The sequence below is a fragment of the Abramis brama genome, assembly GCF_963993115.1.
Source record: "Abramis brama genome assembly, chromosome: 5".
NCBI lineage: Eukaryota > Metazoa > Chordata > Actinopteri > Cypriniformes > Leuciscidae > Abramis > Abramis brama.
In genome coordinates this window covers 35,581,280-35,609,125 of record NC_139967.1, presented here as the reverse complement: position 1 = coordinate 35,609,125, position 27,846 = coordinate 35,581,280, and the positions used below count along the sequence as shown (strand labels likewise).

At 41.5% G+C, this 27,846-nt stretch overlaps 1 protein-coding gene across 1 annotated transcript in view; it reads right to left on the bottom strand.

Annotated features, from left to right (window-relative positions):
* Positions 1-10,599, bottom strand: part of tlcd3a (TLC domain containing 3A) — a 29,344-nt gene extending 18,745 nt beyond the window's left edge. The window contains exon 1 of the mRNA XM_084113298.1: positions 10,324-10,599. Coding sequence (XP_083969424.1) covers positions 10,324-10,445 — 122 coding nt within the window. The 5' untranslated portion in view covers positions 10,446-10,599. The remainder of the gene's footprint in view (positions 1-10,323) is intronic.
* Between the last annotated feature and the right edge of the window lie 17,247 nt (positions 10,600-27,846).

Here is a 27,846-nt window from a genome sequence, read left to right as displayed (position 1 = left end):
AGGTGGCGAGTCCTCAGTTTCTCCTGCGTCGATGCTTACAACATCTAGCTCCTAGCTAGATAATTGTACCACCGGTGTTTCACTCAGGAAAGAGTACCAGGTGGGAGTGGAGCGTCCGTGATGGAAGATGTTCACAATGCTCACAGCCAGCTCCGCTCCCAAACAAACAACACACAATATCCCGTGATGTAGCATGGGCAGGGATGAACACACAATATGAACTGCTGCTTGCTCATCATTATATATATATATATATATATAACGCGGCTTGTCCTCTCTGGGCCCCCGACAACTGAGGGGAATAGCAGCCCGGAATCCTAGCCCGTCAGCAGCATCACGCATGATTCTCCATTCCGGACCATTTAACAGCGGCAGTGATGAGGCTTCATATAATAATAATAATAATTCGTTACATTTATATAGCACTTTTCTGGGTCCTCAAAGCGCTTCACATATAAGGGGCGAATCTCCTCAACCACCACCAATGTGCAGCATCCACTTGGATGATGTGACGGCAGCCATATTGCTCCAGAACGCCCACCACACACCAGCTTATTGGTGGAGAGGAGACATATTCCAACATATTCTTCAGGTGTGCCTCATCACACGCCGCCAATTCTCCTCTTCACCGTCCCTCCTCTCCAATCACGCCCACTCCATTCGAAAACCTGGCGAAGGGCGGAGAGTTAAGGGACGGGGTGGCGCTGATTACCAGGGAGAGGCAGTCGATCCGTCACATATATATATATATGTGTGTGTGTGTGTGTGTGCTTGAACTGACACATAAAACACCAAATAAGACAAATGCTTTCACAGAGAGCGCTTACTGAATACAGAAGATAGCATGGCACTGTTTGGGCATGCTTTATAGTTTCCTGGTTCATGACGTCACCCGCCTCTGACATCCCGTAACACCATTGGACTGATTTCACACGTGCTTCACGACGCAAGCATCGCACAATGTCTCTGTCATGTAACCAATGACACTAATTAACTTGTGGAATCACAAAAATCCTAAACCCTTTAGTGACTAATACAGGGGAAAATATAAACCCCACTGATATGGATACGTATGGAAATCTTGACCCGAGGTACCTTCATACAACAGCCACTGTTAACCTACTGACTGATTAAGCAGCAATGCAGTGGCCTTTGAGCATTTTGATTCCTTTCACTTATTCTGAGAGACAGTGGTCTGTCTCCTATACTGTCTTTAATTTCAATCGTGCAACAATAATAGTAAGCCTGACTGTCTGTGGTTCAGCTGTGTTTGATTAGAGTTGGAACAAAAGCCTCCTTCCAGATGCAGGGAAACCCTGTTGTTAAGTGTCTAAAAGTCATGTTTGCATTGTTAATCCAATAGAGTCTAGAGATAGTTTCAGTTAGCACACACATGTTCTAGTTTCCAGAATTTTGAGCTAAATACCCTTCAATATGTTCTGCTCAGACTTCCGCTTTTAACTAAAAATATATTTGTAAAAATTATATTCTACCTTTCAAACTTGTGAAACTTGTCACAATATCTGTTTTTTTCACTACATTATTATCGTGACCAAAAGAATTCATGATTTATCACGATATCTATAGAAATCTTGAAAAAGAAAATGCTACCAGTCAAATTAATCTTTACTTTGTTTTTAATTTTTTCGAAGAATCACACCATTGCATACAAAAGGAACATTTACACTTAATGGTAACCAGTTTGAAATAACTTCCTTCTGTGAACTGATGTGGCTTCTTAACAGAATGAGGCAGAAATAATATTATTTTGTAGTATTCTATTCGGTGATAAAGGCTATGTTTATTGGTATTGCATTATAAATATACATTATCCTTATGAAAATACCCGAGATGGCTTGAAGAACACAGATAAATCATATACTGACACAATGGTGTGTTAATAGTCTTCACATTTAATCAGTCAGAATTTCACCATCTGCATTTTATTCAGCTGCAGTGATAACTGGCTATGTCTGAAATCGCCCTCCATATCCTTAAATAGGGTACTATTTGAGGGGACAGCCATTTGTAGAGGGGTCCATAGTGGACGTTATCGAGTGCACTCATTCAATCCAACAATGCACTGCAATAACGAGTGAACAACCAATGAACGCTTAACGACTAGAGAATACCCATAATGCACTGTGAGAGTCACATGCCAAATGAATTCCCACGTCTGACCAGAAGATGGTGCTTGCAACTGAATCATCTCTGCTCTGGCAAAACCAGTCATGGTTCCCCGAAATGGTGCAGCTGCTGACAGCAGCTCCATGGCCAATCCCACAGAGGAGGGACCTCCTTTCCCAGGCAAAAGGGACAATTTGTCAACGCTTGTAAAAACATGCTGTAAATAGAAACCTTTGGCACTCAGAGAGCACTCAAACATGAACAAGATTTAAATTAAAACCACAAAAACATGCAATTTGGTTAAATATTTTTTCCAAATATTCTCTTACCTCCCTATAAATGGTTTAGACCGGTCTAAAGTATTTATTAATTATTCAGTCAGTGACAAACATCATGGACCCAATAAAATTGTAAGTCCCACCCCAGCTCGTGAACAGAACCAATCAGAGTTGAGGCGGCAGTGCCTGAAGATAACGATGAACTTGGTGGAAGAGCAGGAGACTGACTGACAAAATGTTTAGGGAAAAGAAAACATAAATCAGGGTACCAGAAACGCCATGAAAAGAAGGAGAGGGAGGCCAGGAGAGTTGTTGTATCCCAGTCGATGGCCAGTGGGGGCCCACATCAATATTTTTTCAGGGGGCCCCGAATCCTCTAGCTACGGCCATGGCGTCTATCACAGCACATAAATTGTGCTCATATTGTTACTTTGCTGAGACAAAATCTGTTGATGTTAAATGATGTTACTGACACTTAAAATTAGGGCTGCATGATATATCGAAATATCACGAATGTACATATCACAATATGAATATCGCAAGGGTTTGCGATATCTGAATGACTTTAATAGGCTACTTCAAAAAGTTATAGGCCAACACATATAGCAGGGAATAGACTGGGCACACGACTGTTACCTACATGTGACTTTCTTGATGTTAAAAAAAGAGTTATTAAGTGCAATAGACTGCGGAAAACAACTTATTGTGGTGCTCGCTCTGTCTAACATACATCCGTAGTGCGCACACAGAAAGCTACCTCTTGCACAGTGTGTGATCTTGAATTCAGTTCTCTTTCACAGCTTATTGCACTCAAACAATCAAATACACACATAGTTATGTCAGAATGCCTGTCTTGGCGAGTATTCATGTAAACACCGCACCGCAAGCGCGTCGCTTGTATCATGAGCGCGCCTGCCGCAGCGCCCCACATTTGAAATAATGAATTTGCACGGGGAAAAAACGCAATATGTGAACGGCCCCTTATGGCAACGTGCCATTAGCCTAACCTCTCGTCAGTTGAGCAGGTAGTCGGAGGAGGAGTAATGTCAGCCGTTTGGAGATATTTTAAAAGCGATGATTATCAAAGTAGAGCAGACTGCAAACTATGCTCTGCTAAATTGTTGAGGATGGGTGAGTAATAGCTCCTTTAGCACAAGCAATTTGATTTTACAAGTTGTATATTTACGTTGTTACAGTCAGAGAGTGAAAAACATCTGATGAAAATAAAACAGTGTTAGAAGAATTGTATGGTATTATTAAATACTCATATCGGGAATTTACAGTGGTACTACTGGGCCGCTCAGCTTCGATGCGCTGTTTTACTTCCTCACACGGTCTCCTCCAGCCTGGGTTTCTATTGAACAAACAATATCTAAGCTCCCATTAAGATTATACTTATATTAATCAGATCCAAAGACCTTAAAAAAACAAACAACAAATCCTTTCCTAAAGAATACCATTGATATATGGTTCAAAGCTCACAAACATATTGGTGATACACCTCCTATTTCTCAGTTCTCTCCTATTTGGAGTAATGCACAGTTCACTCCGGGCAGGGCAGACGGCGGTTTTAAGGTTTGGGCTGGTAGAGGTATGCAAAAAATTTGAGATTTATATGACAAAGGCATTTTGTTAACATTTAATGACCTGAGTCTGAAATATTCAATTCCTCAAAAAAATTTTTTTAAGTACTTACAATTGAAACGTTTGATTTCATCAAAGCATTGTGATGCCCTTCGGGAGCCGCCGCTGTCCTGTCTGGAGAATATTATGATAAAGCATGGACATGGGAAACACCAAATTTCTATATTATATGCTACACTTATCTCACATGATAAGGAATCCAGTAAAGATAGAATGAGGGCTTCGAGTTTGGATATTAAAGAGGATATCGAGGAAACTAAGTGGTCAAAAGCATGCTTAAAAGCTCAAATACAAACGATTAATACAAGAATGAAGCTATTGCAACATAAATGGTTGATGAGGACATACATAACCCCTGAAATGCTTAAAGCTTCACTGTGTAGGATTTTCTTCCATCTAGCAATGAAATTGTTTATGACTACCAACTGAATATTACTTTCTAGCCCCTCCCATTCCGAGGGCGTTTTAACTCCTACAGTGGCCATATTATTTCAAATCTGACGGCAGTCGCGAGTAATCTCCCCCTCGCATTCGTCACGGTGCCACTGAGTGTAAAAACGCGAAAGGCGAAGCTTAAATTTCCAGGCATGTCCCTCTTTGTCTAATGTATTTTCAAGATGGAGGCGCAACGTGGCTGCCGCTATTCGAGGGACTCGCTCGTATGTATTCTAAATGGCAGATTCTACGCTTACGAGAATACTTAATTAGTTGATAGAAGTAATTACACATTAATGAGCACATATCATTTTGAAAGAAAAAAGTGTTTTTTGCTAAGAATCAACTTTAAAAATTACACAGTGTAGCTTTAACAAATGGTCCCCGGACATTCCAGACACATGTGTGAAATGTTTAATTGAGAAGGGAACTTTAATTAACTGTGTATGGGAGTGCCCTAAATTGGTAACTTTTTGGAAAATGGTTGTCTGTACCCTAAGTAACATCACAAAAACCCAAATACCGTGCATTGCAAAACTTTGTATTCTGGGCATATACCTAGATCATCTTTCTATCAATAACAATCAGAGGACTCTTATCGACTTTGGCCTCCTGCAGGCCAGGAGGATGGTTGCTTTGAGTTGGAAAGAGAGTGAAATATCTTCTGCACACTCTTGGATCAAGGAGATGGCAATGTGTGTTACTTTAGAGAAGTTAACGTACATTACAAGGGGTAAAGCACAGCAATTTGAAGAGATGTGGGCACCTTTAATTGATTTCCTTAAGAAATAAGAGGGTGCATGTATTAATGTTTTGAGCGTGACATATTTTTGTTCTGTTTTGTTTTATTTTAATTACTGCTGCTTTGATCAACATATTTGGAATGTTTTTGTAACTTATTTTCCTTTTGGTGATATATTTTTTGTTATTTGGTTATTGTTTCAGAATATTAGAATTATTTCTGAAGGATCATGTGACACTGAAGAGGTGAGTAATGATACTGAAAATTCAGCTTTGCATCACAGGAAATTATATTTAAAATATATTCAGTTATTTTAATTTGTCATATTGCATATTGCAAGTTTTTATCACACAGCAGTTTTTTAAATCTTAACAGATTGTGAAATCTGGTTGCATCACGCTCATAAGTAGAATCTTCACAGATTTTCTTCTTTCAGATCTCAGACCTGCACACACTACAAGATTTGAAAATTGTGGCGAATCACACGCTACAAGATTTAGCACCTCATATGATCTCACAGGGAAGATGTAAAAAAAAAAAAAAATAGATACTGTCTATTTTGTCTACTAATAATAGTACTGTCTACTATTTTGTCTACTGTCTACAACTTGGTGTATCAATACTTATTCTTTGTAACGAGAAAAAACACCTGTTTGAGTGTCGGGAGGGGTAAATCGGGCATAAATTGGCCTGAAACTCCTGTAGTCTGCTTTAGAGTGATTCAGACTGATTGCCTCATTCTAACATGTACACAGAACTGATTGAATCAACACTTCTGTGTAAAAGTCCAGAGTCTGTGTCACTTCATTATCACTCCTCTAACAACCTCCATCCTCTTCACTGAGTCCAGAGGCTCACAGCACATCGTCTAACTACCATCAACCAAGATCAAAGATCAACTACCCAACTATCTATCTACATGTCCGTATATCTATCTTGTGTTAGTTACACAGTACGTCGTGTTGCTGAGCACTATCCGTCAGATGACAACATCTAAAGAAACATGACACTCCTGATAAGAGTTTGGGCCAAAACTTAATTTTATGCAATCTAGTTTATTTTCTGATACACAAGGGCAGATAACAAACTCACTTCAGGGATGCAGCTGTTGTTTTTTGTTTTTTATTGATTAGTTATTGATTTTCCTATAGCGTTTTTATCTTGGCTTCTTCAAACTGTCTGCAAAAATATACTGAATCTAAAAACAGCCAATTTCTATCAACTTTGTGCTGAGTGTTGGTTTTCTTGAAAGGGAAGGAACGTGAAGAACCAATTCTGAATTAAAGGGGCTTTTGCACCGGAAAAACGTTTTCATTGTCCCATGGCGGAACTACCCGTTTTTTGGCGCGTTCACGATTTTAGTTATGCTAAATTAGATCCTACTTCAGAATTGGGTCAAACCCAGCACAATACAATAGAGCATAAATGTACATTGATTGGCCAAATGCATGCATAACGAAACACCGGCACCCGCCATTTTTAAAAAGCAGTGTAAACACAGTTTATATTACTCCACGAACATGGAAAACAGCAATAAGACATAAAAATTCAGAAAGCTAATGCTACTGGCCTTTATCTGCGGTATTGTGTTCTTTTCTCAGCCTCGATGATGTATAGCACTGCTAGTTGTCATAGGAGATTTCGTCTCTTAGCCCTCCTTTTTGCTCTTTCAGGGCGCTTTCACACTAGCACTTTTGGTGCGCACCCGGGTTCGAATGACGTCATAGTTCGGTTCGTTTGGATGATGTGAACGCTGTTTTCCGAACTCGGGTGCGCACCCGCGAACCGTACTCGAGTCCGCTTAAAAAGGTGGTCTGGGGTACGGTTCATGTGAACTCGGGTACGGTTCGCTGCTGATATGAACGCAATTGTACCAAATCGCGGAAGTGAACCGCTATTGATGATGTATAATGTGGTGCGTGCCTGCGTGCGTGCGTGTGTGTTTAACAACTGTGAGGGTCTATACGCTTACCTTGACGAAAACCGGGATTGACGCACTGCAAGCAGAGAGATGATTTCTGCTTGCCTCCACAAAAATTGTCTTCGGCGGACATCCCGCTGTCTTTGGAACGGTTTTAATACTTTTGCGGCAGACAGACGCAAGTGTGTTTCTGTATCTTTTCTTTGAAAACAAAACCAAAGGTTAAAAAAAAAGAAGAACAAATGTGAAGCGAGCAATTCTATCCATTTTGACGCCTTTACATAGCGGTTACCAAGAAACACGAGTACGCGCCAGCTGCAGCTTGATGATGCAAGCGTACCACGGTTCGGATACAAATAATATAATGTGAACACAGTCCATCGGGGGCAGGGGGAGGGGGGAGCAATCGAACTCGGGTTCGGAACAGGCAATCGAACCAAGTGTGAAAGCACCCTCAATCGCATAACTTATACATCTATATTCTATCTCCATTATCACGAAACCCATGACACACAACAAACACAGCTCCAATCACGGCGTCTTCCATCTTCCAGTTGTTGAATGCCGCACTTAAACGACGTCGCTGTCAGCCTGCTTATGTCACTTAAGAGTTTCTACTGGCAGAAACTGGGGATATTTAGTTCTCGAGGGACCACCCAGGTGGCTACTTCCTATAAATGAGTATAACTACCCGGTGCGAAAGCCCAGAGAACTGGACCCTTTTGTTACTAGAATAGGGCTGTGTATCGATTCTTTATAGGCACCGACCGAATTGCCTCGATTCCATCGAGTATCAAAAAATGTCTTGTCGTTCATTACCAAATTTCGATACCTAAGGGGTTAATCTCGTCAATGTCAGTATGCTAATAAGCATGCATGATTGGCTGTGGCGAGGCATTAAGGAAAAACACTAGTTTACGCCGGTTACGCCCAGAGACATGGCTCACACGAGGCTGTAGTGTGTAAGTGTCCCAACCCCTACAGATGGAAAAGATGTGGAAAAGATCAAAAGTGTGGCTACATATCACCAGGCTCGATGCCAACAGCGCGCAATGCAGTATTTGCAACAAGATAATTGCTGCCAAGACTGATGAAGCACTTGACAGTGCACGGAATAAACTTAAAAGCAGAAAGTTGCTCCGTCTCAACTGCAAGAAGAACTGGAGCACATCACATAAATGAACCGAAACTCAGCATATAGGCAACTTGTCTCACAGACATGAGAAATAGGCATATCGAAAGCTTGAAATGTCTACTTTTAAACTAACCAATTTGAATCAAAAACAAATACTCTCTGATTATGTAATCCAAATGAAAGGTGCATTTCTCTCTATAGGCGCGCGTTCTCTGTACTGCAGAGATGACAAGTCAGCAACGTCAACTTCATCTTTGCAGCCAACACTGACTCAGATAACACTAGTTTATTAATAAACAATTAAAATGTCTCCTTGCTTTTTTTTCCCCGACACATTCATAATCATTAGGCTACTTTTGCCAGTGCTTTGCGGCAAGCTTTATGCGTTCGCTTCGCGAGTCTTTGAGTCTGTAAAATAAGTCAACAAACTGAAAAAATAAAACCAGTTTTTTTAGGTAATATGTATTGTAATCTTGTTCAAATGGATTTCATAAAATTGGTATCGAAAAAAAAGTATCATTAAGGAACCGGTATCGAAGTCGAGGTATAGGTATCGGTATCAACAATTTTCGACCGATACCCAGCCCTTACTAAGAATATTCTTATGCTGATGATACAGCATAATTTTTGGTGTTTGATTTAATTGATTGGATTGGAAGAATCTATCACAGGGGTGCCCAATCCAGTTCCTGGAAAACTACCTATACTGCGTTCAGATCCAACACACCTGCCTGTAATTATCAAGTGGCCCTGAAGATCTTAATTAACTGGTTCAGTTCTGTTTGATCAGGGCTGGAGCTGAACTTTGCAGGAAGGTAGACTTCCAGGAACAGGATTAGGCACCCCTGATCTAGCACAACAGGAACTCAATAAAAAAGGTCAAAGAAAATTAAAACAAAATATTGCCGTTTAGCCATAATAGTAACTGACCTCCAGTCAGAACACACAGACACTGATAGAACTTTATAAAACAGCACAAAATTGTGGATGGCTCAAAAAAAGCAAAGACATGTAAAGCAAACATAGGCATTGGCTGGGATTATGGCCATTGCTAAAATTAAACAAATAAAGCAAATAGATGTAAGATTCTGCTATAAAATGATGAAGCCCAAATATCCCAAAGCTGAGCGCACACTCTTGTTTTACTTTATATTTAGAAGATGCATTTTTGCCTATTTTGTATAAGCTAACAAGAGCACAAAACTACTATCAATGACAATTTATGCTGAACCCACCCAGAACTGATCTGAAACTGCTTATCTGCAAAAAAAAATGCATGTTTGGATGAACACAGATAAAGGTTCCCCTCATTTACAATTTTTAAATAGTGGCTAGTTTCAGATGTTGAGTTTGAGAATATATTACACTAGTGGTTATAAGTTGACTGTGTGTACTGGGTTTATTACCCAGATGTGTTTGTAGCGATCTGCCTTCAGGTACAGATCAGATTAGATTATTGAAGATCTATTTCACCCAGCATGTTTGCATGGACATATAGAAGAGGTCTGTGCATTTCTGGAAGTTGGTCAATTCATGCTCATTCTCCATGGACCATCCATGGCTAAGTTGATAAGGGAGTGATTAAGGTCATGAGATCAGCTGAACATATCATAGGATAACATGAGCACAACATAGTCTGATTATAAACATAATTGATCCCTTAAACACACAAGCCTCAGCATATAAATCTATATATAGGGTAAAGGGTTTTTAACCAGGTGCCCATGGGATCTGTCAAGGTCCTGGATAGATATTGAAAATTGGGGTCCCTGGGTTGGCTGAGAGCCTGTTTGGGGGTCCCTGAGTCTGTGAAGCCACTGCTACAGGTCAAGATGCAAACACTGCATCTGCATTTTACCAGTTGGTATGATCATTTCCATCAAGTTAGCCTTTTAACGTGAATATTATTGTGAAATGTGCAAACCCGACCTTTCAAACTGACAGTGAGACTCGTTTTTACTACTAAACAGCAGTAAACCAGCAAATTATAATACAAGAGCTGTCTGGCCTTACAGAACTGCTCAACTGTCACCAAACTCACCTCTCGCTGACCAGCACGACGTCGGCATCTGTCCACTGCTTGAAAATGGACGGAAGCACTTTTCTAAAAGTGAAGAAGAGACCGGGAAAGACCACAACGCCGCAAATCAACACTTGCAACATCTTGTCCCGCTATAAAACCTGATCTGATGTTTGGTCGAAAACAAGATACCCCGTTAAAATAGCAGCGCTGAGTCGGTGTGGTCAGGGAAGCATTAGAGCAGCGGTTCCCCTGCCTCAGCAGCGCTCACTGTACTGTACAAATACGAATAACGGTGGAGGTGTCCGGTGATTGATTGCTCTTCACTCCTGCTTCACAAGCCGGGACTAGCGAGTATTCTGTTACATGTTAAGGTTAGTGAACTGACGGCCCACGTTATCATGTGATATCTACTTGTCAGTCATGCGAATTTGCATAAACGTCCGCAGGAACGATTAAAACAGGCTATTTGTTTAGAACGGCCGCGTATCCGCTGCTCGGCGAGCGTTGCTCATTCCTGCGGCGGGTTTAGAGTTGGAGAATAGAAATGGCCGAGTCGTGAACGTAATCGTTCTTTTGAATCGGATCTTTTCCAGGAATCATTTGAACCAGTTCACAAAAATGATCTGTTCACGCACCGGACTGAGCGGTCCGAGCGGTTCTTTATTACTGAACACGATAAATAAATTATGCTACTCATACGTGCTGCTAATCAATGAATAAAAAATCAAGGCAAATCAATACATCCATGAAAAGGAAAACATGTACAAGTGAACAAAAACGAATACATTTAAGTCTCTTATCAGCTCAGCAATTCGCAAGCCTGTTTACCTTCTTAAAATTCAATTACTGAAAATAGTTACTAACAAAATATAGAAAAATATAGAAAAATAAGGTTTTGTCTTCAAACACTATTTATATTTATGGATAGCCTAAATGTATTTTAAAAAAAATCAACATTACATTAATGAAGAAGAAAAAAATCTGCTTTGTCAAGAACGGGTCATTAATCAACAGCTCACTGAATCATTGAAGCATCATGAGCTGATATTGAGAGCATTTAGAATGAACGAAAGATTTGACTAATGGGCCGAATAACAAATGCTACTAGGCCTACTAAAAGATGCGGGTATTTCAAGAAACAGAGTTGGTTTAATGAATAGCTTTTTTTGCAGTGGAGAGAAACAAATTAATAGTAGCTAGTATTGTTTAAATGCTATTGTTTCAATTAAGGTTAATGACTCAAACATCAAAATTAGCCTACATGTGGCTTTACTGGATATGTTGGGGACCACATGATGACGTAAAGACTCACTGAACCTTTTTTTAAATGAACTGTTCGAACGAACTGATTCGCGGAAATGAGTCAAACTTCCCAACACTGGAGAGCACGCAGCTACATTGAGGGACTCCACTAACACTCTATCCGCACAACAGCGCCATCTAGGTTCTTCTCCGTTAATACCCCCCCCCAAGACAATTCTGTTTCTAAATAATATACGTTTAAAATGAGTCTTTGATCAAGAGTCTTTCAGGTTTTTTTGTTGTTGTTGTTGTTGTTTTTTTATAAATACACAACAAGGACTATGTCTTTTTGAATGAAAATTTCTCGTTGAAATTGATTTAATGAGCTTTTCTTTAAACTTGTGGATATATGTTTATGTTGTCTAGCCTCCTTGTGTAGGCTAGGCTAACTACATGAGAAAAGAAAAGGGCAAAAAGTCATAAAAGCTTTATGAATTGTTGTTGCTACAAGTGATCACACCGTGCTGAGTCCACATACAGCAGAGCCTTTGTTCCCAAACAGCCTACACAATCCTAATCCATCTGTCCCACCAACCAACCCCCACTTCTTAGCTGCCCATTCATGCTGATCTAGGAAAGACGAGAATGTGACTTCCACCACCCTTCAGTCCCCAGGACATAGTTTCCTCTCACTGGGACCAATTACAAATGTTCCTTGTTGTACCTTTCCATGCCACTGCTTCACAGTTTTCCCTGCAGTCACTATACTGATAAACCAGCCCTCATAAACCGTGTCAAAAAATAAATAAGTTAATAATAATTTGGACACAACAAGATTTCCTCAGGCTTCAAGCGCATTATAAAGAATTAAACCTATCACAGAACATCATCACATGCAATATATGGGGACACTTCCAGAGCTTAAGTTATATATTAATGATTTTTGTTTCAATATTGTACATTCACAAATTCTTGTTTAAATCCCTGACATGTTCCACAATTTTACTTGCCATTGGTTTTTAAAGTAATATTTTATGAATGGCTTTATCTTTTTAGTTGTTTCTTGACACAAATCAAGACCATTTCAGAATGTCTCTTTATTTAAGTTAAATTATAACATTAGCCTAAATCATCACCTCCTTATTTAAAGTAGCAGTATTTTAAGTATAGTATTTTATAGATACACCAGAAGAACAAGTTAGTCTTAATTCATCCATTATTTTAAGTAAATAGGCATGTCAACATTTAATAAATATTAGACACATTGTTTTTTTGTTTTTTTAAATCCAACTGTTAACTCCTGTTTGGTGAAGTGAGACAAGAAAAAACAAACATATTGTGCGAAAATGAAAGAAGGAAGCACTCTATATGGGTCTTTAACTACTAGCTATTGCAAAACACTTTGCTGCTATTGAGATGGGATACGGGTGAGGTTAGGGACAGGTCTGGTGGTATGGTATGGTTAGGTTTAAGGGTAAGGGAACAGTTAGTATTATAGAGATGTATTTACTGAAATTAACTGCAGATGTTATTACATTCAAGTATTTTTGAATTTATTTTAAAAATATAATTACAAAGTAAAAACATATGCACACAATTAGTGCATTGTATCCAGTGGCTTTTAAATGTTAGCAAATATCAGTTAAAGACATTTAATATAAAGTGGGACCAGAAGCTGCATCAAAAACAATCCAAAATCATTCCTTGGACCTTTATTTTTGCATTTCTGTAGCCTGTTGCTTTTCCCCAGTAAGAACCAGGGAATTTTTGTATAAATTATTGTATATCATTAATGATTTCATACACTGACAGACAAACATTAAAATTAACTTAAATGTGGAGAGATTACTTAGTGTATATTTTAATTATTTATTGTAGTGTTTTTGTTAAGGTCCTGTGCTGAAGTGCCCTTGAGAGCCACCAGATGGCACTCCCCTGTTCATTGTCATTTTCATCTCGGACTTCATTACCCATAACCCACTGCCCGGACTTCAGCCATGATTAGTCTACAGCTGTGTCTTGTTACCTCATCAATTTCACCCTATTGATACCATGGTTTCTGTCTCATTCATTGCTCAGTCTTGCTAATGTTGCACTGCTTTCCTAGCCTTTGTTTTCTGGTGGTTTGTTTTTTAGTGATTTATTTTCTGGTGGTTTGTTTTCTTTTCTCTTGTTCAGTGCCTGTGTTCTGGATATCATTGTTTGGACTGCCCACTCTGTGTTTGACCATTTGCCTGTTTTTGGACTTGATTGTGGATTGCTCCTAATAAATACTGGTTTTGGATCCTCAACCTTTGTGTCTCAGAGCAGTTCATGACAGTTTACATTTTTTGGTCAGATTCTAATGATTTCAGCATTACAGAAAATACCACAACATGCATGTTGACATATGATACCTGTAATAATGACCTGGTCATTTCCACACGGATAATGTGCATGCCATAAATCCATGGAGACTGGGGCTTTTTATAACATCACCCTCATAAAATGGTGCGTCAGTGTAATTTCTGTATACAGATCTGGTGGGTTGTTATAGTGATCCAGATTGTAATATAGGATATGAAGAATAATATAAAACCGACAGATGAGAAGAGAGCGACTAAAGTGCCAAGATATCCAGCCATTATATCTTTATAATTTCAATTTACATTTTTTTTAAAAATAAAAATTTCCTGTTCAATAACAATAACTTTTAGTTAATATGAATTAAGAATAAACTTACTCAGAATGAAGTTAATTTCAACATTTACTCATACATTATTAAAATCAAAAGTTATATTTGTTAACGGATTAGTTAATGCACTGTGAAATAACATGAACAAACAATGAATGTATTTTTATTAATTAATATTAATACAGATTAATAAATACTGCAACAAATGTTTTGCTCGTTGTTATATATTTAACTAATGTTAATAAGACCTTATTGTAAAGTGTTACAATGTGTTTTTTTGTTTGTTTGTTTGTTTGTTTGTTTGTTTGTTTAAACTTACTGAAAATGTGTTTTCAAATTTATTTATTTTTTAGATTAATTATCCCAGGGTGATCTTGATGTTTGTTGGCTAATATTTGAGCCATGTACTACATCATCTTCATGATCATGCTGCTTTCAGGTATTGTTTGCTTTTCTTATGGGTTTTGTAAGTGGTAATGTGTGAATCTCAATGCATATAGATATAATTGTATTATTTAGCAAGACACTAAATTGTGCTGCACAGTCAGCTCAGAGATTAAGAACTCTTTCTTGTTTTTCTCAGTGGTCTTCTGTGCAGATAACAGTGTTGAGAACTTCACTGGAACAACTGCAATGATGTCTGTGAGCACTGAGTCTGACTCCACACACAAGCCTGTTCTCTTCCTCCACATCCATGGATCTGTCCACTACACAGATTCAGCACAACAGCTCTGTCAGTGAACCCTCAGGAGAACCAGAAGGTTTAACATCAGGCCAGATTGCAGGTGTAGCTGAAGGATCCATCACTGGGGTTGCAGCACTGGGTACGTGATTGAAGTTTGCATATCTACGCACACAGTTTCTAATTTACTTAAAAATCTTTACTTAAATCTTAATGTGTAAGATTTTAAATCCAGACATTCTCCTGAATGCAACACGATTAGAGATCAGTAACCCATTAAAATGATGTTATTCTCAGTTCAAGCTCATACTGCATGTGAATCAAACCTAGAGGGTTATTGTCCATGTTCTGCATGCATGCATAACCTGATATCCTTCAGAAATCCCAGTGCTGCATTATCAAAATTTTAAGTAGCCTAATACGAGGCAATTTTTATATGCAAATATGAATTGAACTGCCATCTTTAGGTAAACTGACCAGTTTGACTTAATAAAATAACACATTAATGAATAAAAATAACACATGAATTATCTGGCATTTCTTATAGCCTATTAATTATAATGCAAATATCCTCCTCTCTTATTTTCTTTACTCTATTTATAAATAATTATTATTTTGTTTATTATTTATTTATTTATTTATTTATTTATTATAGACCTATATCATTATTAGTTGTCATTGTTATTATTAAGGTTTTAACCATATAAAAAAAACAGAGAGCATAACAATGAGGATTTTTATTGCAGGTAAATGGAACAGTTTGGATCAATCACTTAATACACAACAACCTAAAGTTTTTTACTTACTTACTTAGGGGCTGTTTACACGACACCATTTTCAAAGGTAAATTTCATCTTCACAAAGCCAGATCCATTCACTGTAATCCCAATTTTAGAATGTTCTATTCTAATATTAAGTCCATTTTTACTTCCTTTAAGAAAATGTCAAATCCTTTGAACACCAAGGCTTCGATAACATATCCTCCTTGAGTCGGTTGTAAGGTATGGAGGACCAAATTACCCAAAATGAAATAATTCAATAAATAATTAATTCAATAAAACAACAATTAAATGCACCAGTTTATTCTGAAATAATTAAATAATTATTAACTAATTAATTATTAATTAAATAAATCAATAAATAAATAAATGTATCTATTTGTTTTGTGTCTAAAATTCCATGAAAACAAAACATTTTTATGTTGAATATATTTCACAATATCCTCTTTCACACACTATTTTGTGATAGTGTGTTTAAATAGCCTATCTATTTTTTCATAATAAAATGTGCTTTTTCAAAAAGACGTTTTTCATAATAATATGCTGAATTTACGAATGACTCCTTTTTGACGAATCATGTATTGCCAAAGCAAGACTTTCCCACAGATTTTTTTTCATAATAATAGAGGACATTTCACAAATGCCAATCAACAGGCAGTGGGTGGGGCGAGGTGAATTGAACGGGGTTTTTTTTGTCTAATAATTTGCTAATACACTAATACAATTCTATATCAGATATGTACAATAAATAAATACCATTACGATGTCCAGAAATCAATTACATTAGTAAATTGAGTTTAATGTGTCGACATAGAACTCATGTTTAATGTGATAGTTTCATTCTTACATCTACTGTAATACAATATATTGTCAGTCCCGAGATTCTTCACGTTAGTGCATAAATTAGTGCATAAATACATAGATCCGCAATAAGCATTCGTGTTTCTGGTCTGGGTGTAGGAATTTTGTTAAGCGTGTCAGAGGTTCTAGTTTCTAAGGCCCTGTCCCAAATGGCACACTCGCGGTCTTCCTACGAGTCCACACTTTCGTGACGGAATCCGCATCAGTGCGGATCGATGGCGCATATTGACCACAAAGGGGGCGCACGCGAGCACCCTTCTGAAACCTAAAATGACAAATGGGACACCCAACAGACCATTGTCTTAACGGACATTGTAAGTCTACAATACCTAAAGTGCATATGAAGTGTGCCATTTGGGACAGGGCCTAATACGCCCTCGTACAGTGCATTTTATTTTATTTTTTTCCTCATTAAAATCAAAGATGTTCATCAATGATTGTATAGCATGAGCATTGACAGGTTTGTGTGCATTTTGTTAGTGATTTTTTGCCGGAAATAATAGAGAGTCTGCAACGGCATTAAGCGATAGGTTGACACACTCGTCTGTGTGAAGACACATTCCAGTGCCAGATCGCCTCTTATTTAAGACAAACATCAACTGGATATCTTTCATTTGCATTAGGCATATTCATGCAACAACATATTTTAAAAAAGTGGTGGGGACATGTCCCACCTGGAAGTTATGCCTATTCAGTCCGGAGATATGTAAATGTGGCAATCAGGATTTAGAGCTAAAGAAATTGCCGAATTGCTTGGTGTGTCCGTAAGCACGATCTGAAGAATGGAGCTCACTGGACTACAGTAAGACTTTTTGTAGTATATTAACATATACTTTGACTAGCGCTTTTCCATTAGTGTAAGACCAGCCCAATCGGCCCAACGACAGTTTCAAGCGGGTGAAGTTTTCCTGCGTGTTCGGTCTTTTCAGTGTGGCAAAGTAGTTTAATTCTAATTTAATTTTATCTGACTCCATTTTAGCAAATTTAACCTTGAATTTAGGTTGGAATGCCAAATGGTTATTATTCATTTATATGATACTTTTTCTAGACATTTGATTATTCTATTTAACTCTTTACTTTATATTTTACCCGTTCATTAGGAATCTATGTCGCACAGAGAGCCTCGCGCCGGCCGTTTACCGCGGGTCTCACGGTCACAAACTCGTCAGTTTTGGTCACCAGACAGAGGCAATTGATTGATACATTAGATGGTCGCCTTCACGTTTCCTCTATACTTTATTTAGTCCCCATATATCTGTATACACTTGAATTAAAGCAACACTCTCTCTAAGTCACAGCAGGTCATGACCACTGTATAAGCCGACCAATATTAGGCTACTTCTCTGATAGCTTTGGTTTGGTCATGCCATGGTTTCCCACATACACTCTCAGAAAAAAAGGTACAAAAGCTGTCACTGGGACAGTACCCTTCAAAAGGGTTCTAATACCATTTAGGTACTAATATGTACACTTTTGGTACCAATATGTACCTTTGAGGGACTAATATGCACTCTTTAGGTACAAAGGTTCATACAGAAAGTGCTGCTAAATCTCGAAGATGGGAAGGCCAGGCCAAAGTTGCTTGCACTTAAAAATGAACTTCTGATTGACTAATATGGAATCCATGCTGTTTCTGGTACCATAAGGTAATTGAGTTTGCTGTTTTTAGAATTTTAAACGGCAGTTTTTGAATTTTTTCCCCCATTTGTGCTGTCTGTTAAAGTTTTAATTGATCGTGAATATTTCATGGGAAAAGTGTGTCTGATGAAATTGTTTTAATGTTATTTGCACACTGATTTTGCACACATGTCCCTGTTTGGGCAGTCTGTTAATGTCTTAAATGAGAGATGTAATGGTTAAAGTGTACATTTAATGACATTGTTTTAATGTTATTTGCACATTGATTTAGTTTTAAAAATGTCCCTGTTTTGGGCAGTCTGTTAAAGTCTTGAATAGTATGTAATGGTTGAAGTGTACATTTAATGAAATTGTTTTAATGTTATTTGCACACTGATTTAGTTTTTAAAATGTCCCTCTTTGGGCAGTCTGTTAAAGTCTTAAAGGAATGGTAGATGTAATGGTTAAAGTGTACATTTGATGAAGTTGTTTTAATGTTATTTGGACTGTTTTATTCCTGATAACCTTTTTTCCCCCCAATAAATACTGTTAATAATTGCATCCTAATGTTTTCCCCTTGTCTTAATTTAACTTTATTAATTTGAGTTTAATCAACTTAAATCATTTACCGCAATCGGTTTCCTCAAACCATTTGAGTAGCTATATAGTTGTTAAGACTTAATTAGATTTATTAATTGAACTCAAACCAGTTATTTTAAATGAATGGAATTAACTTAAAATCTTTAAGTTACCTATCTCAAAATGATTGACTAAATTAACATTAAATTATAAGTGAATATGACTCAATTTATATAAGTTCACAAAACTCATATGTATTTGTTTTTAAACTTAAATGGTTTGCCGCAATTAGTTTCCTCAATCGGTTTGAGTTGAGTTAACTTATTGGGTTTTACAGTGTACCTTTTGAAAAGGTACCGCCACAGTGACAGCTTTTGTACCTTTTTTTCTGAGAGTGTACACGTAGCTAGAGTAACATACGTAACATTAAACAGAGGTAAGGCTCACCCTATTTTGGTTGGTCTAGAAACATTTTGTTGTCCTAAACAGAAATTCCCGGCCAAGTGTTAGCCGGAGCTCTAAAATCGCAGTTGGTGTGCCGGTGCCCTATATGCTCCACTCAAAACAGGACTTTAGTCCGTTACTAACCTGATGCAGATTTGCGGTAACGTTCATCTATTTAATCGACTTGAGAAAATAATTTCAGAGTAAGTCAGAATAAATTCAAATGTAACAATTTATTATTAGTCAGGTAAATGTATCATACCAATTACATAATCAATTCAAAGATAATCAATACATAACATCAAATGCTCTGGAATAAAGAGTAAAAGATGCATACCTGACAGTAGAAAAAATATATAATGCTGAGTGTCTGAGGACATTCAGCATTACGGGCTGATCTGACTAATCGCCCTGAGCCTTTTTCAGCATTTTTTTTTAATACCTAGAACAAGACAAAACATCCCCTAATGTGGGGCATGAACTTACAATAGGAATTTGCATTGACTAGGGTTATAGACCTAGGGGGTTCGAACCTTGTCGAAGAACGGGAGGTAGTTTGGATGAAAAAGTGCACACCAAGCAAAGTATCTCTAAACTCTTAACCCTTATTACCTTTTGGTTTACTTCTGTGGAGACGAGACCATTGTACCAGTCGCATTGAGACATTTTAAATGATACCAAACATGACTGTTAATTCACTTGCATTGACAGAGAACATTATAATTTTTAAATAATCTTTCTAAGTGAACTGAGCGAAGAGAAGATATGTAAAGGGAGGGAAGTGGGGAGAAGGAACAAATGTGAAGGAAGTGACAGGGGGGAAATAAGCTTTCCCGCAACCTCACTCTGTGGGGCAAATGTGTTTGTGTTGTCCATATCTAAGGAGATTAAAGTATCTGAGGTTCTGTTTGTCTTACTCTAGTGATTTTTTTCAAGATGTCCTCACTGCAGCCTGTAGCCCGAGACATTCACGCAGGGCATCATATATTGTCTCAGTTATTTGTCATGCTTGCAGGTGCATAGTAGGCCTACTTGGGAAAACTGTGAATTTGATGTTCTGTGACTAATGTCACCAACCATACAAAAATTGATTTGTCATGTCTGCCCGCTCTTCAACTTTAAAAAAATTAGCGACATGCACCGTCCACTGCATGTTGATTGGCATTTGTGAAATGTCCTCTATTACTATGAAAAAATCTCTGGGAAAATCCTGCTTTGGAAATGCATGATTCGCAAAAATAGGCATCATTTGTAAATTCAGCATATTATTATGAATAAAATAGATATTTAAACACAGTAATAGCGGGTGAAAAAGGATATTGTGAAACATATTAAACAATAAATGTTGTTTTTTCATAGAATTTCACCAAACAAATAGATACATTTATTTATTGATTTATTTAATTATTTATTAAATTATTATAAATAATAATTCTATTTATACCCCCCCCCCGATTTCTTACTGTTAATATATATATACTGTCCTTTCATTTGCAAAAAAAAAAAAAAAAAAGCTTATAGACTGAACACGTACTACGCATGTGCATGACGTAACCATTTTCATAGATTCACGATTTTGTAGTTTACACAGAGATGATCGTTTTTAGTAGAAAACGGTGTTGTATAAAGTAACCAGCCCCTTACTTACTTACTTACTTACTTACTTACTTACTTAAACCTTAAGGTCCACTTTTCATTCTAAACTTTATTTTAGAAAACGCCTCGGTTACGACTGTAACCTCGGTTCCCTGAAGAGGGAACGAGCGTTGCGTCGAGAATGACGCTATGGGGAACGCTTTGCGTGATGACGTCTTGAAGCACATGTAAAATCAGTCCAATGGTGTAGCGGGACGTCAGAGGCGGGTGACGTCACGTACCAGGAAGCTATAAAAGCCGGCCCGAAACAGAAAACGAAAGCTTCGTAAAAGTCTGAAGTCGAGCTGACAGGCATGAAGGAGATATGGCAAGGCGACGCAACGCTCGTTCCCTCTTCAGGGAACCGAGGTTACAGTCGTAACCGAGGCGTTCCCTTTCAAGGGAACTCCCGTTGCGTCGAGAATGACGCTATGGGGAACGTCTATACCAACGCCTCCATAGCTACGAATGTCTGTCCTGTGTGTAATCTAATAGAGCAGCACTAGGATGACAAAACATGAGACCCTGGAGCAGAGTCTAGATCCAAAGAGTAAAACCTGACGAAAGTGTGCGGTGAGGACCAGCCTGCCGCATCACAGACATCCTGTAGTGAAACTCCTGAAATAAGGGCCTTAGAGGCCGCCATACTCCTTGTAGAGTGCGACCGGACAGCCAAAGGAGAAGGCTGCCCAGCCGCCTCATAAGCAAGTGAGATAGCCTCGACCACCCACTTGCTCATTCTTTGCTTAGACACCGGCCCTCCCTTGTTAGGGGAGCCAAAGCAAACAAACAACTGATCACTTCTGCGCCACAGGGCAGCTCTGTGGACGTAGGCGTCTAACGCCCGAACTGGGCAAAGCAAATTATTAGCCTCCTGGTCCGCATTCTGGAAGGGAGGAGGACAGAAGGCCTGCAGAATAATAGGTCTGGCCACATTAGTGGGGACCTTGGGGACATAACCCGGTCTGGGATGGAGAAAAGCTTTCACCATACCCGGAGCAAACTCTAAGCAGGACGGAGCAACCGACAATGCTTGAATATCCCCAATTCTCTTAAGAGAAGAAATGGCAAGAAGGAAAATAGCTTTCAAAGTCAGAAACTTTTCCGAAACCTCCTCAATGGGCTCAAAGGGGGCCAGGGACAGGCCTTGTAGAGCAATGGACAAGTCCCATGGCGGCACCCTAGAGCGGACTGCAGGCCTCAGCCTCCAAGTGCCACGAAGGAAACGAGATACCAGAGGGTCCTTCCCCACAGACATTCCACCCAAAGGAATGTGGTAAGCACCTATGGCCGCCACATAGACCTTTAAAGTGGACGGGGTCAGACCTGCAGTGAACCGGTCCTGCAGGAACTCCAGCACTGTACCAATTGGGCAGTGGACTGGGTCCAACCGACGGTCACTACACCAAGAAGTGAATACTCTCCACTTCAGGGCATAAAGTTTCCTCGTGGAGGGAGCTCTGGACTGTAGAATGGTCTCAACAACCTCAGTTGAGAGACCTGACTCTATGAGCTGGGCCCCCTCAGAGGCCAAGCCCACAGGTTCCACAGTTCTGGGCGGGGGTGAAATATTGAGCCCCCTGCCTGGGACAGAAGGTCTCTCCTGACGGGTAACTCCAGAGGATGCCCGTCGAGGAGGGAGACCAGATCGGGAAACCATACTCTGCCCGGCCAACGCGGGGCTATTAGAAGCAGGCAAACCCGGTCCCTGCGAACTCTCTCCAGAACTCCCGGGAGCAGAGCAACTGGGGGAAAGGCGTACAGACGTAGCCTCGGCCACGTCTGAACCATAGCATCCAGTCCCAGAGGAGCTGGATGCGTGAGGGAGAACCAAAGTGGACAGTGAGACGTCTCTCGAGACGCAAACAAATCCACTTGTGCTTGGCCGTACTCCCTCCATATCAGCTCCACCACCTCGGGGTGGAGCCTCCATTCCCCGGGCCTCGGCCCCTGCCTCGACAGAGTGTCTGCTCCTATATTCTGAACCCCGGGGATGTAGGCTGCTCTGAGTGACAGCAACTTCCCCTGGGACCACAAGAGGATATGGCGTGCCAGATTTGATAATGGGCGCGAGCGCAAACCCCCTTGGTGGTTGATGTAGGCGACTACCGACGTGTTGTCCGTATGCACTAACACATGGTGTCCCCTGAGGTCTGTGACAAAGCTCCTCAGAGCCCGGAAGACAGCTAACATCTCTAGGCGATTGATATGCCAGGAACGATGATGGTCTTCCCACAGACCTTGAGCTGAGCGACCCTCCAGGATCGCTCCCCAACCCGTGAGGGAAGCATCCGTCGTTAGCAGTCTGCGACGACAAGAAGCTCCCAACACTGGGCCCTGGGACAGGAACCAAGGTTTCTTCCACATAACCAAGGCACGTAGGCATCGCCGCGTGACCTTGATTGTGCGAAATGGGTTGCCCCTCGGGGAAAACCCCCTGGTCCTGAGCCACCACTGCAGGGGCCTCATGTGCAGCAGTCCAAAAGGTATCACGTTGGAAGCTGCTGCCATGAGACCCAACAGTCTCTGGAACTGTTTGACAGTGAGTAGCTGGCCTAGCTTTACACTTTTCACAGCTGCAAGGATGGACTCTATACGTGGCGGTGACAGGCGCGCCTGCATCGACACTGAGTCCCAAACCACGCCTAGGAAAGTGGTTCTCTGGAGTGGAGAAAGCACACTCTTCTTGGCGTTCAGCCGTAACCCCAGCTCTTTCATGTGGGCGAGAACAACATCTCGATGTTGAACCGCCAACTGATGCGACTGAGCTAAAATCAACCAATCGTCGATGTAGTTCATGATGCGAATCCCCTGAAGGCGCAGAGGCGCCAGAGCTGCATCCATACATTTCGTGAAAGTGCGGGGTGATAAAGCTAGGCCGAATGGAAGAACACGATATTGGTATGCTTTGCCCCCGAAAGCAAACCTCAGGAACTTCCAATGACACGGACGGATGGAAATATGGAAATATGCGTCCTTGAGATCTATCGTGACAAACCAGTCCTCGGACCTGATCTGTGGCACGATCTGTCTCAATGTCAACATTTTGAACTTGAGCTGCATGACTGACTCGTTCAGAACTCGAAGATCCAAAATGGGACGCAATCCCCCGTCCTTTTTTGGAACTATGAAGTACCGGCTGTAAAACCCGGTTTCCCTGTCGGAGGGAGGTACATATTCTATGGCCCCTTTCTCTAACAGAGTGTTTACTTCCTGTTCCATAACCAGAACCTGCTCGGGGCCCACCACTGTGGGTAGGACCCCCATAAACCGAGGTGGGCGTTTCTTGAATTGTATCTGATACCCTTTTCCTACGGTCTGCAGGACCCAACGAGAAACATTTGACAGTAGCTTCCACGCTGTCAAAGATTCTACTAGAGGTACCAGCCTCTCGAGACTGGTTTCTGGATTTTGTTGTTGTTGAGCAGTCAATTCGACGCCCTGTAACGGCGCACCGGCAGGGAGCGACCGAACAGACTGCTCTAACACCCTCCTCGGAGGGGGCGGGCATCCCGAGGCCACTACATTTCCGGGTGGTCCTTGAGATATGTGCTCGCCGGAGACCGCTGCGCCCTGTAACACCGATGGCGGCAGGGTTGGCAGAACGGTCCCCTGAGGGTACCGAAGAGAGACGGGCACCGTAAAAAGAGGTGTTAACCGCTCTGCTTCGGGGGGGACTACCCTCATTAATCCTGAGCCCTCGGACGTCAGGATTTCTTCCCAGCAGCCTTCTTGGCGGTAATAACGGTCCGCAGATCCGTTCTACCCCTCGAAGACTGCTGGGTTTGAGCGCGCCCTCCGTGTCCCCGAGATTTTTGTGGGGGAGCACGGGAGGACACGCTCTGCTTCTGAGTGGCACGATGCTCAGCACCCTTTTTAGAGGAGTGAGGCTGCTCCCGCTCAGCAGCCTCATAGAAAGAACGGCGGGGAAGAAGCTTTTGAAGAGCAGATGCTTGTTTAGCGGCTTCTTGTGATTTTGCAACCGCAATATTTACTGCATCCCCAAATAACCCGGCAGTGGAAACCGGAGCGTCTAACAGAACATGCTTTTCTTTGTCCTTAATATCGCTCAGGTTGAGCCACAGATGCCTCTCAGTAGCCACCAGGGCTGCCATAGACCGCCCGATAGATTTAGCGGTCTCCTTGGTGGCTCTGAGAGAAACATCCGTGGCTCTGCGCAGTTCAGCCACAGTGTCGGGACCGATTCCCCCGCCCTCCTCTAAATCCCCCAATAATTCTGCCTGATAGGCTTGTAAAATAGACATCGTATGCAGACACGCTGCAGCTTGACCAGCGGCTGCATACGATTTATTAATCAGGGAAGATGTCAACTTTACTGGCTTTGAGGGAAGTGTAGGAGCCTTCAGGGAAGATGCCGTTGCTGGAGAGAGATAGCCCGCGAGCGTCTCTTCCACCTTCGGCATCTCCCCATAACCATGCTCTTTATATTGTGAAATAGTGGAATATAGAGAGGTGTGTGGTGTGTAAACTCTGTAAGAGACTGGTCTCCCCCACGATCTCGACACCTCGGTGTGGAGATCGGGGAAAAACGGCAGGCTCCTACGCTGGGGCTGAGCACGAGATGGCAGGAAGCGTTCGTCGAGTTTGCTTTTTGAACGAACGTCCTGCCTATCCTCTGGCCACTCAATAGACAATCTGTCAACTGCTCTCGTGATCACATCGAGCAGTTCTTCAAAAGCATGAGACTGAGGTGGCGAATCCTCAGACTCAGCATCAATACTTACAACATCCAACTCCTCAGAGCTGGATAGTTGCAGTATTGGTGCCTCTATCGGGGGGGAAGAAACCGCAGCGCGTGCTTCCACACCCTGATGAGAGGCACTGGATCTGTCAGTAAGAGGCTGAGATAAGGCAGAGCCCGTCTCAACATCCACTGACAGATCCATTTGCGAACCCCAGGTCTGAGATCGCCGCCGAGCCTCAGCCGCGGCGGGACCCGAGCCCTGGGGAACGTGGTCGGGATTGAACCGAGCCAACCGGGATCGGAGCGTCCGCAATGGAAGCGCACAGCAATGCACACAGTCACCACCCTCGAGTGCTGACTGGGCATGCTCCTCTCCCAAACAAACAACACAAAGAGTGTGTGTGTCACCTCCCGTTAAATAACGCGGGCAGGGATGGACACACACTCGATACTGCTGCTTGCTCGCCATATCTGAATAAATATATATATATATAGACAGACAACACCAAATAACAAGGACAGATTTCAACACAGAGCGCGACTGAAGACTCAGAAAGCTTTCGTTTTCTGTTTCGGGCCGGCTTTTATAGCTTCCTGGTACGTGACGTCACCCGCCTCTGACGTCCCGCTACACCATTGGACTGATTTTACATGTGCTTCAAGACGTCATCACGCAAAGCGTTCCCCATAGCGTCATTCTCGACGCAACGGGAGTTCCCTTGAAAGGGAACTACCTTTAAAGTCATCTTACTAATTCCAAACATCATAAACAAAAGTCAAAGTCTTCAAAGTGTTCACACACACACACTACACACACACACACACACACACACACACACACACACACAAAATCAACATTCCTCCCTTCAGGTCTGAAGTTTTTATGGAAATATGGGAACCAGTAACTTAACTTTCCTTAGACTCTTCCGTTTCTATCACTTCAATGTCAATACCAATACCAATACCAAATGATACAGCAAATGGCAAGCTAATACTGTCATGGTCGAACAAAACAGGAAGCAATAGCAGGTACTCAAAGCGTTTATTAGGCTCAAATGGTCACACAAAACAGTTCTGTTCAGGGAGGGCGGCGACTCAGGCTCGTGCAGGGACTTGATGGTCTGTGGTGCGCTGGTGCAGTGATGGTGAAGAATCCCAATCCCGGTGCTGGAGTGCGGTGAACCCAATGACGATGAACACGAACGGCAGGAAGACAAGGCAAGGCGAACACAGACATGGCAACTCCACGGGAATACAGACACGGCAAATCACAGGACCTCAACAAACAATCCGACACTGGAACAGAGAATGGTGTGAGTATATATAGGGAACGGAAATGAATCGCAGCTGTGAACAGTGATTGTGATGATGATGATAATCAGCTGGAGCGCTGACAGACACGTGAGCGGGACAACGCCCACTCACACATAAACAAACATAGACACGAGACAAGAAGGAAACAATGCATTCAACAACCGTGACAGGCGCCTCACGGCGTTCCCAGACTCCCTTACCTGTCGATTGTAATCATCGATAAGAGAGTGATCCAGGATGTCACGAGCCGGAACCCAACTTCTCTCCTCCGGACCGTAACCTTCCCAGTCCACCAGGTACTGGAATCCGCGTCCCCTCCGCCTAGAGTCCAGAATGCGACGGACCGAATAGGATGGTTCCCCATCTACGAGACGCGGCGGTGGGGGAACCGGGGCAGGCGGATTAATGCGGGAAAAAAAAACGGGTTTAATTTTGGACACGTGGAATACCGGATGAATTCTCCTGTACACTGGAGGAAGGTTGAGGCGGACTGCCACCGGACTAACAATTTTGGTGACAGAAAACGGGCCAATGAATTTAGGAGCCAATTTATTGGATACGGAGCGGAGCGGAATGTTCTTAGTAGAAAGCCACACTTTGGAACCGACGACGTATACGGGAGGCCTAGACCGGTGGCGATCGGCTTTGGCTTTGGTGCGCGCCCGCACACGGAGGAGAGTCTCACGGGCTCTTGTCCATGTGTGGTGACACCTCTGGACGAAGGCGTGAGCGGAGGGGACCGCGACTTCGGATTCCAGACTGGGAAAAACCGGTGGCTGGTATCCTATACTACACTCAAAAGGAGATAGGCCCGTAGCTGACATTGGCAACGAATTGTGGGCGTACTCCACCATAGGCAGTTGTTGACTCCAGGAGGAAGGATTCCTGGCAGCCGTACATCGCAAGGTTCTCTCCAGGTCTTGGTTGGCTCTCTCAGTTTGACCATTGCTCTGGGGGTGAAACCCGGAAGACAGACTGACCGTCGCCCCCAGCAACCTACAAAACTCTC